Source organism: Octodon degus, unplaced genomic scaffold (genome assembly GCF_000260255.1).
Source record: "Octodon degus isolate 3935 unplaced genomic scaffold, OctDeg1.0 scaffold00056, whole genome shotgun sequence".
Taxonomy (NCBI): Eukaryota; Metazoa; Chordata; class Mammalia; order Rodentia; family Octodontidae; genus Octodon; species Octodon degus.
This window is the reverse complement of record NW_004524632.1, coordinates 278,458-290,642: the sequence shown is the minus strand read 5'-3', so window position 1 is coordinate 290,642 and position 12,185 is coordinate 278,458. Positions and strand designations below refer to the sequence as shown.

The window sequence follows — 12,185 nt, the reverse complement described above, 5'->3', positions numbered from 1 at the left end:
GTTTGATATTCAGACAGATAGTGAGGTTAAACTTAACAGCCTAGGTTGTATGGTAATAACAATAAGCTTCTCTTCTGGAGGGTTAACAACCTAAGTTTGGAGACCAAAAATTAGAGATAAAGGAGGGCTGCAAGGAAAACCAACATTTTGGCCCTAGCCTTCCAATATCAATTAAGACTCAGGACATATGAGCTACTTGTACTGTAACATTATGTAACTCAGTTGTGTCCCAAATTTCTGATCAAGAAGATTATGGGGCCAAAGAGGAAAGTGATCGATGATGTAGAGTGTGCCCAATATTTTCACATGGAGAGAAAACATTTTCTCAGGCTTTCACAGAGAGCAAACTGGCCAAGCAATGGCCATGACTCATCCACATGGCTGACAGTAACAAAGGATCTACAAACTGAGGTACAGGGTCTCCGGATAAATCCTGAGGGGATTTGACCGACCTTATCAGATACAAAAGCTACAATTCTTGTTACGTAATCTTGCTTTATCTTGGTCTTAACCATCCAGCAGAAAAGTATAAAAATGAAGTACAAGAAGTAAAGCCATGTTGTTATGTTGAGCTATAGGGGACTCAGGTCAACAACTTCTGACGCTGCCAGTCAAGTGGAAGACCCAATGCTATTATGGACTAATGAAGTATTTTGCTGAGTTCACACACCTATAATATTTAAATGATGGAATTAAAAAAAGGGGATACAGATGAATGACCATTTTGTATCTGTGTATTCAAAATGGTTAGGATAGATATACAGCTACATTCTCTTAATTCAATGAATAGAGGGATTTCTTCTAAAAGTGTTTGTAAATAGGATATCATGTCTGTATCTTGTACAATAAATAACCACTAGGAAGACAGTATGCAATGTGTTAATTATTGAAACTGTCTTACCAATTTGATTTGAAACTGTCTCATTGCTGTTTGTTTCTCAATCAAATTATGGAAAAAAAAAAAGAGAAAAAAAAGTCATAGGACTGTCCTGCTACAATGTTGCATATGGTTAGATTTCTAAATTTCTGTGTAAAAATATGTAATTGTTTATTTCTTTTTTCTTTTTACTATTTTTTCACATTCTGTAGGGATTTAAAGTTTAGCATATCACTGAATGATGGAAAATACCTGTTCCTTGTTATGTCTAAGGCATTTGATATTCATACAGACAGTGATGTTAATCTCAAATGCCGATCTTACAGGGTAATAATATCATTAAGCTTCTCTTCTGGAAGGTTAACAACTTATGTTTGCAGACCAAAAAAATTAGAGAAAAAGTTTGTACAATGATAAGCAACATTTTGGCCCTAGCCCTGCAAGGTCAGTGAGGACTCAGGACATAAGAGAACCTGTACTGTGACATCCTATTACTAAGTAGTGTCCCAAATTTTCCGATCAAGATTATGGGGCCACAGAGGAAAGTGATCATCTGGTATATTCTGAGATGTAAGAATTCCTGCTTTCGGAGCTCCAAGGATTTGGACAAGTTTGCAAAGGTCTGCATACCTCAGCAGTTCAGTGGGGCCAGGGAGAAGTTTAGGTGTAAATGACCACAGTCAGCCATCCAGCAGGATGAAAGCAAGTAGAAAAGGTGGTAACAGTGAGACAGTAGTACCTATCCCTGAGCTTCCACATTCTTTTCTTAAACATCCTGAGATGAAATAGTAATGACTTTTACAGTGGCAAAACAGGCTCAGAGAAACTGAGAACTTGGCTAAGGTCCCATTTGCCAGTAAGTGATGAAAATGAGTGTCAGCCTTGCTTTCCCCAGCAGAGAAAATCGCATGTGTATTTCTTAGTAGAGCAATCTAGAAGCTGCTGCTGGCTGGTCTAGATGATGACACCTCAAAAAACCTACTTTAAAGCCTATTATGTGTAAGGATTTACACACAGTTGGCCTTTTCTAAATTACTGAATGACCTCAGAAGCATAATCTTTCTGGTAAGAATATATAAACTTTAAACTCGCTGCCTGCTTTCTAGATTAAGTTATTCTAATGTCCCTTTCTGGGCCCTACCAGGTGAGATGAATAATCTGCATGTGGCATATGCATTTCTTAGGCCAGTATTTTCTTGTTATTAGCCAAAAACTTAGCTTCAGGTCCACCACTGTGGACATAACCATGAATGTAGATCAAGGAGCAGCTAACTATGGAAGAGTGAAGGAGGACCTTCAGATCAGAACAAGGTAAAGAATGGTGTTTCATGAAGAGGAATCCTACAAAGACCCAAGGAAAAACAGAAGGATTGCTGTTAGCAAAGGAAACGGGGCAAATGGAAATAGCTGGGGTTAGCACTTAGAGAACCAAGAGGAAGAGTACAGAGGCAAGGCAAAATGGCAAAATCTGCTGAGGCCTGAAGAATCCTTGTCTTCTGCGGAAATGAGGAAGGAGAAAAAGTCATACATGCCAATAGTTTGTTCTTGGGTAGTAGAAAGTTACCTGTGAAGCAAGGGAAAAAAAAAAAAAAATAGATCATGCTCATTTGTTACAGCCATCCAGCCAGGGAATGGCACAGCCTCCTATCCAACGCAGATACAAGCCAGGTGAGCAGTGTGAAAGGTCCAAGAACCCTCACACTAATAATATGGGCTCTGAAGTTATAGTCAAGAGACCCAGGTTATCTCACAATGCCACTGGCCATTTATGTCACCAGAAACTGACTCTTTAACCCAAATTGGTCTATCAAATAAGACTGGCCTAAATGCTACCTAGTACTTCCCCATTCTAACCATGTACAGTTGCGAATCACCAGCTGCAGTCTGCACTTGGGCTGGAGAAGCACACCTCCTGTAATGCCTATAAAGCAGGGAAACCCTAAGCCACTGGTCAGTATCTCGCTATTAGATAGAGAACCTCAAGCTCAGAAGCTCAGGCAGTAGTAACTGAAATGTGCAGTAGCATCCCAAATATCCAGAGCCAGCATCTACCCTCAGCTTGCCAGAACATCCCAGTTCTACAAAGTTTAGAATGTTAACAGATTACTGTGTCCATGATAGCTCCCAAAATGAACTTAGGGGCTTGTGTGAAACAATGAAGCTAGTCACTTCAGCAACAATAAAAAGACCAAGATAAAACTTCCAAAGTTTTAGAGACTATTTAAAAGTCTACAAGGAGCCCAGCCTGCTGGCATACATGTGGGATCTCAGTTGGTCGTGCAGCTAAGGCAGAAGGTCACAAGCCCAACGACAATCTTGGCAATCTGGATCTGGTCTCAAAATGATAATGAATGAACAAAGAGGGATGAAGGAATAGCTCAGCACTCCGAGTTCAGTGCCCCATACACACACACACACACACACACACACACACACACCCCACACACACTGCCTAAGAGAACGTCCAGATTTAAAATGAATTAGTACAGTAGTACCCCTGGTCTGGTCTTGTTTCAATAGTTTCATTTAGCTGTGGTCCACAGTGGCCCATAATATTAAATGGGAAATCCCCCTAAAAAGCAACTCCTAAGCCTTTGCATGATAGAACCTCATGCTGTGCAGCTCCATACATGGTCTCTGTGCTGACCATACTGTCTACCAGCCAGGCACTTGGTAGCCATGCTGGTTATCAGACTGGTGGTTATGGTACTACATTACCTGTGTTACATAACTCTTGAACTTAACAGTGCCCCCAAGTCCCCACATCAGTGAGCAGATGATTCAGATGTGCCAAAGCAAAGCCAGAAGTTGTTTTAAGTAAAATGGTGGAAGTTCTTAAGATATCTGTATGCTGAGGTTGCTAAATCTATAGTAAGAACAAATCTGCCTGTGAATGCTTGGCAAACGAAAAAAGCAACTTGGGCTAATATTGCTCCTGCACCTGAAAGGGCAATTTACTGTGACACTGTATGGTAAGTACCCAAATAAGGTGGAACTGCAGGACTCCAGTGCCCTCCTGTTCCAAGGGTATACTGGTCTAACATTCCCAACAGCCAAGTAGGCTATGCAATTGGGTTTTAAGTCTTCTGTAATGAAAATAATCATACTAGATCAATCATTAAATGATGCGACCTTCTCCTGACTCTTTTAAAAGATTGTATCGCATGAGTTTGTATAAGTAGAAAACGTAATTTCTTACATTGGACTGTAAGAGATGTCCAGGTCATAGTTCCCAAGAGTGCTTTGGGAGGCAGGAGGGTTGAATGCCATCCTTCAGAGTTCAACATGAACATCACCTCCACCAGAAATCCTTCCCGGACACAGCCCAGGCACCTATTTCAGGATGAGCTACTCCTGTCAGCCCCAGTGGTCACCTCACTCAGGTCTGGCACCTGCTATGCCAGCTTGTGTCCCCCTAAGGGTTAGCAGTGGGAAGACAGACTCGTCTTCCTTCCCCATGCAAGGCCCCTGTTGCACTCCAAGGATGTTAGTTACAGGAGAGAATCATCAGGCAGAAACGCCCAATGTTCCTGACAATGTCTCAGCCTGGCCTGTCACAGCTGCATGCGGTCTTGCTGCTGCAGGACAGGCAACAGCAGCACAGTCGAGGCTACCACCCTATCCTGCAATCTAAGGAACGTGCTGTGGTGGGGCAGAGAACCAGCAGGACCTCAGCTGCTTCCTAGACAAAATTGCTGCTTTTAAGGAGATGCCAACAGTGAGCACAGGACGCTCTGGGGCCCAGGTCTTACTTGCCTAAGCACAAAGCTGTCATTTGCCCAGCACCAATCAGCGACTTCCAGGAACATCTTTGAGCTCCAGCAGAGGGATTTGTCCTTCAGTGGGACCCCTCAGCCTCCCAGAAGGAGCAAAGCAAAGTAGTGCTCTAGCAGACAATCTACAGGCACATCACTTCCACACTGGGAAGGCTGCTGTAGTTGCACAAGTCTTTGTCAGATAGGGTTACAGGTGGCTCTGGGGGGCCACATCCTCCCCAGGCATACTCAGTCCTGCACAGGTCATCCTTCAGCCCCCAGATGCCCTCTGCACTCCACCCCTACAGCGTATGCCAAGGAGGCCATCACTGACCACTCAGCCTCCCCTGTGCCTGGGCTCTTGCTGCAGGCCATGTCCAGCTGCCCTGGGCTAAGAGGACTATGACAGCATGGCCACCCCTGCTCCGGGTCAGCCTGAAACAGCCACTTCTGTCATACGTTCTATGTGAGGTATGTGTGCCCTGGAAGTCTCATGCCAACCTCCTCCCCCTCTCCCCAGTCTCCTGTGCCTCTTTTCTCCAACCTTTACCTCTCCTTTCTGCCCTCTGAGCCTGGCCCGCACCATGCCTGCTGCAGTCTATGACCCCCAAAGCTCCGACTTGAAGTCACCAACCATCTCTGGCCATAGGCTCAACGGCATCCTGAAGTGTCAAAGGAGCAAGACCTTTTCTGTGTGTTTTTTTTTTTTTTTTTCCAAATGCCTTCAAGGCATGACTGGCTGGCTTGTGTTGTAGGGATCGAACCACAGCAACCTGAGCCTGACAGCTTTGTTGAAGCAGCCACTTAAAGAACTGAGCTAAGGGGCAGGCCCCCGGCCTTTTCTGTAGGGAATGGAGTGGCAATGCCATCACTGATGTAGCTCTGTCCTGGGAAGCCCCCAAGAGATGTGGTGACAAGGAAATCAAAATGAGGCCAGGTTAGCAATGAGCCCAGCAAAAAGCCTTGGACAGCCACCCTCACAGAGCTACCCTGCTTCACACCACGCAAACACAGCCTGGCCCAGTGTACTCAGTACCTCATTTCTAGCTCCTGAAGTACCTGTTCTCCCTCCCAAAAAAGAAATAAGCCTAAAGCTCAAAGGGCACACCTTTCTGCCATGGGGCCCCCACCAAGAGATTCAGACCCCAGCATATCCTATAATTTTGCCTCCAAGTTCTGCATTTCTCAAACTTAAGGATTTTGATACTACAAACTATAGGCTGAGTTTCAAAAGGGTCTGCTTTTGTTTCTGCCTGTTGCAGAGAGGCTCCATGTCCTACAAGCCAGGCTTGGCTTGGTGAGGACAGAGATGATGTCCCAAAGGTACTTACCCCTGGGAGAGGACGTAAACACAGGGCGTGCCCATGGGGTTAAGTTGACTTCTTTCTTTGTGCTGTCCCCAGAGGCCACCAGGACAACAGCCAAAGTGTGGAAAGCGAGGAGGTCCTCGCCCTACTGGCTGGCACAGTGCCCAGTGAGCTCTGCTATGGGAATGACAATCTCAAGACTCTTGGGAGTAAACTGGGAATGGTGCTGGGGCAGAGGATGAGGCAAGACCTGGGGAACAGCGCATGCCACAGCCCCTCCACTGCAAGCATCTATCTCTACCTGGAGGAGCTGACAGAGCCACTTGCTCCTCCTCACAGGCTTCCACTGTGTGCACATCCTTCCCCCAGATTATCCTGATGGCACAGGCACTAGAGACATATGTATGGAAATCAGACCAGTGACTGGAAGCAGCCCCAGGTGCCCAGCCCCAGCAGATACCCCCCCTTCCCCGGGCAAGTTCTCTGTTCTCTGTGTGCTCCTACTTGTGTGTTACTAAGGACTGAACCTAGGGCCTTCACACCGAGCTATATCCTCACCTTTCTTTATACGTTTTATTTCAAGACCAGGTCTTGCCAAGTTGCCTGGGTAGAGCTCATTCTCCCTAAGTGTTGATATCACAGGTGTGCACCACCACACCTGGCTTTACTTAATGTGTAAGCCTTAGTTTTAGTTTCTCTGTGCAGTGGTCAGATGTTGCAGGGGTAGGAATGAAGGCAGAGGAGAACATAAAGTCTACATAAGCCCCCTACTACAGGCTCAGGGCTGATGGACCAAAAGTGGTAGCTACCAAGATGGTGTCAGTACTATTTCTACTGCACGGATGGAGATGAGCTCCACAGAGCTGAAAGGGCAGCTGAGCTTAGCCTACATCTGGCCCCAAATCTGCGACAACCCCAAACTTAAGGGCTCCCACCCTCCCCAGGGACACTCAGACTTGTCACCCACACACCTTTACAGCAGCTCAGAAAACATAGTCCCAGTGAGGGGTCAGATCAAAATGTGCCCCCACACATGTCCAAAGGTGGGGACTTTGTTGGGGGGTGATCCTACAGGTCAACTCCCCCCTAGCACCAGTCTCATGTGTGCCAGGCAGGCAAGCTACCCCAAGGTGGGGCTGAGGGAAGGTAACGGGGTCATGGGTGAATGGATTCACCCACAATAAGGTCAGAGCTGCATATGCGCTGGCAATGCCTGGGACAGGAAGGTAACCACTGGCAGTGAGCCCCTGAAAGTTGTGCTTCTCTGGCCACCATTTGCTCTCTGCCTCGACCACCTTGAGGTGAACGGCTTTCCTCACCATGATGCTTCTGACCCGACCAATCAACCACACACCGAGCCTCTGACACCAGAAACCAAAACCCTTTTCTCTTGATACCATATACGCTGGTATTTCATGCAGTGGTCACTGTATCTAGACACAGACTGTAGACTGACCACAAGGAAAGTGACTCAACCTGGTAGACCAGCTAAGGCCCACAGACCATCAAACGCCCCATGTTTCAGGCCCTCTGCTCCTGAGGCCAGGAGTTCTTGTGGGTCTTCAGACCACCAGATGCTGTATGGCTGGCTACACAAGAGCTCACAGGAAGGAAAGGTGAGAATGGCTTTCACTGCCTCAGTGCTCACTTCAGACACCACTTCCTGTTTTGACAGCCAGAGCACCCAGATTTGTGAACCCCGGCTGTGTTTCTGTTGCTTCAGAAGGTTCTGAGAATGAGGGCTACCTTTTGGGGATGGTATATTCTTACCTCCAACTTGAGATACATCAAAACCACAAGCTGGGGAGGCCATTGCCCCACACGCACAGAGCACCCCTCCACTGGGCCACATGAGCCTTGTGCTCTCATGGAGCGTGGATGTCTAGGCCAGCAGGAGGAAGCGTGGACAGAAGCTGGCTTGGTGGGGGAAGGCCCTGAGCGGAGGGCCTGCCCGAGCAGGTCAGCCCGCACTCTCTGTTGCTATAGCCACACTGCAGAGCCATCCACATGGAAAGGGCCTGTGGGCCACACCAACCCAGGCTTGATGAAGAAGAGGGAGGAAAATAAGTCCCAGAATCTGGCAGACGTATGTTATTTCTCCAGCCTAAGACACTAGACAAGACTGGCAGGTGGGCTGTGAGAGAGGAGAGACCATGCCCTGTGCCTGGGCCACAGGGGCCCTGCTCTGGGGATGTGGGAGCCTTGGGGGTCAGCAGGTACAGGGCCCTACCCACAGCTGTTTCTTAATTGAGCAGTACTACTGGTCAGGAAAAGATGTGTACTTCCCATTGCTATTCACTGGCTCATTCCTGAGGCTGGGCTGCCAGAAGCACATTTTGCTCCAGGAACCACATCTCAGCTTCAAGGCTTGCTCACTGGCCCATCCATGTTCCTGCCTTCTCCATGTTGTCTGCTGGAAAACTTCAGGGCCATGCTGCAGGGCAAAGTCACTCCGCACACATCACATCCCAAAAGGGGTGATAGGACAGCAGCCATCACTCCCTTCCTGGGTACAAGGCCACTTACTTCATGGCCTGTGAACATCAGAGCAAGTGGACAGGAAGCTGATTTTCACTAGGACATACCAGTGGTTCATGCGCCCCTTCTGGTGGGTCCCAGCTGTGGGAACTAACTGCTGGGCTTCCTCCCCAGGAACCCCAGGTTTTCAGAGTGGACTGCAGACCCTGTGTCAGATGCAGCTCCAAGAACACGATGGCCTCCTCACACAGATGGGGAGACAGCTCCAACTTCAAGCTCTGCTGAAGAGGGTTGGAAAGCTAGGAGGACAGGCCTAAGTGGTTTTTCCGAAGCTCTGGAGAATCTGCCTGCAGCACTCCTGAGGGTAGGTAGGGCAAGGCACCATGCTGGTGATAAGCTGTTCACATCACCAGGAAGGAAGGAATGCTCTACAGCCTCATGGACCCATCACGGTGAAGGCAACAGTTGCAGGGGCTGTTACAGCTTCCAGAGATCCTGCAGCACGGCAGCGCTTCACAAGCACTCTCCATCCCAACAGTAATTCCACAGCAGACTGAGAAAGAACAGCACCGCTTGAGCCCCAGGGTCTTGAGGCCTAAAGTTCAGCTAATCCAAAGTAAGGTGGGCCGATGATATGCTGGTCTCAAAGGCTCAGTAACAACAGAGTAAAGGTATCTAAATATCTAAACATTATATCGATAGGTTGAAATGCTGAATACATGGGGTTTTATAAAGTTTTACAATTAACTTCAGCTGTTTCTTTATGTTTTAAGGAAGCTACTAAAAAATTCTAAATTACATATATCATTCACATTATATTTCTATCAGGTAATGCTAGTTTAGAAAATGCTAGGTAACACTGTGGGCTTAGAAACATCAAACATTTATTATCTCAGTTTCTGTACCACATTTGCTTTTCATCTGAAAGAAGTGTTCCAATGTGCCAAACTTGGGAATGGTTTGACAATGAGCAAAGCACTGGGCATCCTCACCAGGCTCCAACACTGTGTCATTCCAACAGCACCAAGGGATGTGGGGAGGAATGCCTCACCTTTTTGTCAAGTCACTTACATATCACTGCCTGTCACTGGCCACATCTGAGAGTTGCCCCTAAACCTTACGCTGAAGCCTAAGTCTGAATCTCAGTGGCCAACGTTGCCCCGTGCAGACAGGATAGGGAAGATGGCTGTCCTGTACCATAGCCACCAGGCTGCTCCTGCCCACCCACAGGGCCCTGAGCTTTCCTCACACACCTCAGCCACTCCCCCAGAGAGCAGGAGTGATGTGATTTCTGAGAAGCACTGGCCCAGGCCCAGGAATCAGTTACTCTTCAACCCACCGTGCACTCTCAGAAGACAGCTGGGGTGTTGCCAGAGAGAACCCGGCCGTGAAGGCACAAACACCCTCCTGGCTGCTTTCTTGGTTCTCTAGCAATAGGAGCTCACAAAGGGATCTGGCCGCCAGCACCAGGAAACACTCCTCTTCAAATCCCTCTGCTCTGAGCTTCCATGCCCTCCACCCTAAAGTCAGGGGGTACACCTAAAACTGCAGACACATGTTGTAATTATAGAACAAATACAATTCTAAAAAGCTCTGCCTCTGGAGAGGAGACGTGGTTTCCCTTTCTGTTTCCGCCTCAAAAGCTCACTACTAAAAGTTTCTGCATCGAGTGGCCACTGTGCTTGGTTTCCAGGCATCGGAAAGAGGAAAGCTATGGACACCCACATCCTTGGGCCACTGCGGGGTGTCTCAGAGTCCCCAAGAGAGCCCCTGCACGGCCGGCATCATCCTTTCGGCTTATTGGGACGTCATTCCTGTGCCTTGCCCACCTCGGACACTGGGTTAAAAGCTTCATTTGCTGTAAACAAGGATGGGTGCTTCGCCAGATCTGGCCCTAGTTCGCTGGAAGCATGTTTTCTCCCACCTTCAGACCTGGGTCATTTTCCTTTCTTCATTTATGGACTTCCTCCAAATCCAATGACCCTGCCAGCCTCACCGCGAGCTACGGGGCATAATTTGGAGAGCTCTGGAGTTGCAGAATATATATAGTATATATCCTTTACTTTTTCCCCTGAGGAGCAGAATCCACTATTACAACGCCCTGAAGCTGCCTAAGCAATGCACGCTTGGACTACACAAGCTGCACTGTGAGAGGCATATTTAGATCCGCAAAGTTCAGGGAAGGGTTCCGGGGGCACTCGGAGCGCGGTGCTCGGCCCGGCCGGCCCGCCCGCCCGCCCGCAGACCCGGCGTCGCTGGGGTCTGTCCAGTGGTGCGGAGCGAGTCCGCGGCTCCCGGCTGGTCCTGGGCTGCGAGCGCTGGGTGACTGCTGCGCCCCCGCTCCCTGGGGTTCTCGTGTCAGGAAGTCCGCACCCCGACTCTCGGCCAGGACCACACCGGAACAGAAACTTCCTGCTCTGCTCCGTGCCCGAGCCACCCTGCGGTCCGCGCCGGGCCCGCCCGCCAGGCCCGCTCCCCGCGTAACGGCCCCGGGCTCCCGCGCAGGCCGCGGCCCGGCCCGCCCCGGCTCACCCGCGCCGACGTTTCCCCGAACAGCGGCCTGTGGTCCGGCGCGCTCGTGCCGTAGGTCCGCGCCGAGAAGCCCTCCATGCCGGCCGCGCTCGCGTCACCGCGCGCCCCGTCCGCCGCAGCGGGGAAACGCCGCGTGGCGGGCGGGCGGGCGGCCGGCGCAATCTGGCCTCACACTCGCCTGCCCGCCCGCTCTCGCTCGAGGCCCCGCCTGTGCCCGCCCACAACGCGCTCGGGCCGCCCCGCCCCGCCGGCAGGCCCCGCCCACAACGCGCTCGGGCCCCGCCCCCCGTACCTGCCCACAACGTGTTCGGGCCGGCCCCGCCCCGCAGGCAGGCCCCGCCCATAACACGCTCGGGCCCCGCCCCGCCGGCAGCCCCCGCCCATACCCGCGCGCGCGCAGGCTCGCCTCCGCCGCGGTTGAGAGTCCGCGCCGCCGACGCCAGCTAGCCGGAGCAGCGGTCCGGGCCGCAGCACGGCTTCGTGCGGCTCGTGGCGAGGTCGATGCCCAGGGCTGCGTGTTGCGGAGATGGGGCGTCGTGCGGTGCCCTCGCGAGGAGAGCTGGAGAAGTCCTGACGTGGTCCGCGCCTCCGGCTGGGAACCCGGAGCCGCCCGGGTGGGAGCCGCGCCCCTGCGCCCTTGCGGCCCTGTCGGCGCGGTCGGCGGACCGGCCGGAGCCGGCGCGCCCTTCGCGGCGTCCTGCCTCTGCCTCTGCCTCCCAGCCAGCCCCTGGAAGCCGCCCTGCTGGCCGGAGCGGGGAACTTGAGGCCGTGGGGAAGGTTTTCCAAGCCAAAGAGAAACTCAACATTAGAGGGGGTCGCGGCGAGGCCGAGGCAGCTGCGTCGCGCGGGCCACCTCCGCGCGCCCCTGGCGGATGCCTCGCCGGCCTTGCCGCCCCCGCACCCGAAGAGCCTACTGCTGAGCTGCACCCTGACACCCCTGAGGCAAGGTCTTGCCAAGCTGCCCAGCCTGGCCTTGATCTGCAGTTCTCCTGCCTCAGCCGCCCAAACAGCTGGGGTTACAGGTGTGCAGTGCCTCACCTGGCTTGAACCATGTTTCTAAGAAAGTTTAGGGGAAAAAAGAGAATGACATCAACCCCCGTGTGCAGCCCTCTGATCCTCTTAGCGGAGGAAGTGGGCTGTGGTTTTAGGGGTGTCAGCATTTTCAACTTTATCCCTTGGCGATGTTGACTCTTGGGAATTTGGGGGTTGTGACCCAGGGAGGCCAGACTCGTGAAA

At 50.9% G+C, this 12,185-nt stretch overlaps 1 protein-coding gene across 1 annotated transcript in view; it reads right to left on the bottom strand.

Moving 5' to 3' along the window:
* Positions 1-11,141, bottom strand: part of Tmem243 (transmembrane protein 243) — a 24,347-nt gene extending 13,206 nt beyond the window's left edge. The window contains exon 1 of the mRNA XM_004633576.2: positions 10,950-11,141. Coding sequence (XP_004633633.1) covers positions 10,950-11,027 — 78 coding nt within the window. The 5' untranslated portion in view covers positions 11,028-11,141. The remainder of the gene's footprint in view (positions 1-10,949) is intronic.
* Between the last annotated feature and the right edge of the window lie 1,044 nt (positions 11,142-12,185).